This window comes from Malurus melanocephalus, unplaced genomic scaffold, assembly GCF_030028575.1.
Source record: "Malurus melanocephalus ecotype Western Australia unplaced genomic scaffold, MMel_1.1 scaffold_1040, whole genome shotgun sequence".
Lineage (NCBI taxonomy): Eukaryota > Metazoa > Chordata > Aves > Passeriformes > Maluridae > Malurus > Malurus melanocephalus.
The window spans coordinates 17,377-20,089 of NW_026624272.1; the positions used below are offsets into that span (position 1 = coordinate 17,377).

General features: G+C 51.6%; 1 protein-coding gene across 1 annotated transcript in view; it reads left to right on the top strand.

The window, feature by feature from the left end:
* Positions 1–316: 316 nt before the first annotated feature.
* LOC130586032 (cytochrome P450 26B1) overlaps positions 317–2,713 on the top strand; it is a gene marked incomplete at its 5' end in the record, with an annotated part of 6,592 nt that continues 4,195 nt past the window's right edge. Inside the window, 2 exons of the mRNA XM_057386733.1 lie at positions 317–618; positions 1,618–1,773. Coding sequence (XP_057242716.1) covers positions 317–618; positions 1,618–1,773 — 458 coding nt within the window. The remainder of the gene's footprint in view (positions 619–1,617; positions 1,774–2,713) is intronic.

A 2,713-nucleotide genomic window follows, 5' to 3' on the forward strand; every position in this document is an offset into this window, starting at 1 on the left:
GGAGCCTCCGTGGAGGATCTGAAGGATCTCTGGAGGAACCTCCATGGAGGATCTGAAGGATCTCTGGAGGAACCTCTGTGGAGGATCTGAACGATCTCTGGAGGAACCTCCGTGGAGGATCTGAAGGATCTCTGGAGGAACCTCCGTGGAGGATCTGGAGGAACCTCCATGGAGGATCTGATGTTTCTCCATTGAGCCTTTCCGGTAGTTTTTTTTTCAGAATTGGTGGTTCTGGATGATGAGTTTAGAAYGGTGACAGCTCAGTGTAGGACACATGCCGGCCGTTGAGAAGGCCAAGGGTGTTGAGGCCATGAAGAAACCTCTCCTTGTCCTCTTTTGCAGGTTTTCTCCAAGATTTTCAGCCACGAGGCTCTGGAGAGCTACCTCCCCAAGATCCAGCTGGTGATCAAGGACACGCTGCGGGCCTGGAGCAGCACCCCCGAGTCCATCAACGTGTACCACGAGGCGCAGAAGCTGACGTTCCGCATGGCCATCCGCGTCCTGCTGGGCTTCCGCATCCCCGACGAGGAGCTCGGCCGCCTCTTCGAGGTCTACCAGCAGTTCGTGGAGAACGTCTTCTCCTTGCCCGTGGATCTGCCCTTCAGCGGCTACAGGAGGGTGAGTTCGGGTTGGGTTCTCACCGCCCCGATGATAGCAATTAACGGGGATTAATTAATCTGCGCCTCTCTGGGTGCTCAGCGAGATTTCTCCTCAAGGAGCCCRTTTTGGGACACGATTCCTGGTTTAGTGGAGAAGAGGGACAAAGATACATCCCTTGGTTTTTAGACTGATGGGATGGAAAGCAGGAAATTGTCAGGATTTGCCCAAATTTAATTAATATTTTTCCTCACTTGGCAATTTTCCTGTATTTTTTTAGTTCACGGGACCTTTTTCCTTTTAATTCTCTCCTGTCCTTGGAGTGAAACACGTCCTCGAAGGCCCAAGAGCTAAAACAGATCCTTGTAATTCCAAGGTTTAAAACAGGTCCTTGTAATTSTAATTCCCAGAAGTATCCCAGTTTTTTTGATTAATGATGCAAAACAAAAACAGTACAAAAACAGTACAAAAGGACCTAAAATTGTGATTTTTGACATGGGAAATTCTGTTAACAGAAAGATGGGCATTCAAAATTACTTTTTTCTGATGTCCTTGCCTTTTTTTTTTTAATTTTTATTTGCCCATGGGGATGATTCGGAGTTGTTCCCAGCACCAGGTTAGCCCTGAGCAGCTGCTGGGGCTCCCGGTAGGAATTACTTTACTGGGACCAGGTGATCAAATTGCTCGGGAAGAGGATTCTTTGGGATGAATGGGCTTCCCTTTGAGGGACGATTTTCCCAGGGATTTCCGTACATCCCAGGAGGAGCCGGGGGCTGTGAACCGCAGCCGGGCGGGGCTCCCAGCCCAACCCCGTCATTTACACCTCGGTGTCGATTACTCCGCCTGTGATCTCCCCCACCCCGGGGTTACTCCTCYCGCCCCGGGGACACCTCCAGCATCTTCACACCCTTCCCTGAGCCTCTGTTTTTATGGTTTGGAGCCTCCCCTGGGCACGTCCGCAGCTCTGGGGACATGCGAGGAGCCACTGGCAGGATGAGTTAAACAGTTCCTGCTCCGCAGGGAATCCGGGCCCGTGAGACGCTGCAAAAAGGGCTGGAAAAAGCCATCCAAGAGAAGCTGCAGAACACRCAGGGCAAGGACTATGCTGACGCCCTGGACATCCTGATCGAGAGCGGCAAGGAGCACGGCAAGGAGCTGACCATGCAGGAGCTGAAGGTAATGCCACACCCTGGGGTCAGCTTGTGGTGGTTCTGCTTTCCCTGAAGGGAAAAGYGTGGGATGCTCCAAGGAGGGATTTTCGGGGCAGGACTGAGATGAGCTGGGGCACCACGATGTGTTGGTGGATCCAAACCAGATCTGCAATTTGTACCCAGCCCTTTCTAAAAAACATCCCATGGAATCATTAAGGTTGGAAAAGGCCTCCAAGATCATCCAACCCAACCTCCATCCCCACTAAACCACAAAACACCGCATCCACTGGGTTTTTGAACGCTTCCAGTGGCTTCCACCACTGCCCTGAGCAGCCTCTTCAACACCTGACCCCTCTTCTAGGAAAGAAATTTTTTCTGACACCCAACCTGACCTCCCTTGGGAACCCTCTTCCAAGAAAGAAATTTTTCCTGATATTCAACCTGAACTCCCTTAGGACGCCTGTTCCAGGAAATAAATTTTTCCTGATACCCAACCTGAACTTCCCAGGGATCCTTCTTTCAGGAAAAAAAATTTTTCCAATATCCAACCTGAACTTCCTTGGGATCCCTCTTTCAGGAAAGAAATTTTTCCTGATGTCCAACATTAACTCCCCCAGTCACAACAGGAGATTTCAGCCTCCATCAGCTTCATCCCTTGACCCTCCCACCCATCCTGGTGCCTCCTTTGCAGGGCCCAGGAGCCTCTCAGCAGGTTCTGATCTGCAGCTGGGTCACGGCACACCAGGAGCCATCTCCTGGGGTTTGTGTCTGATCCTCAGAGGCTCTGTGGGAAGCCCCGTGTGGTGGCTGTCCAACGAGGGCTCTTCCAGTTAAACGTGACCAAGCTGTGGYTGYYCCATCCCTGGGAGTGTCYRAGGCCGTTAAAAATGGACACAAACTCTGCCTGGATTTCCCTCATCCATCCTGGTGCTTGGGAAATAACCGAGGAGATTCCCTCTCCCTCC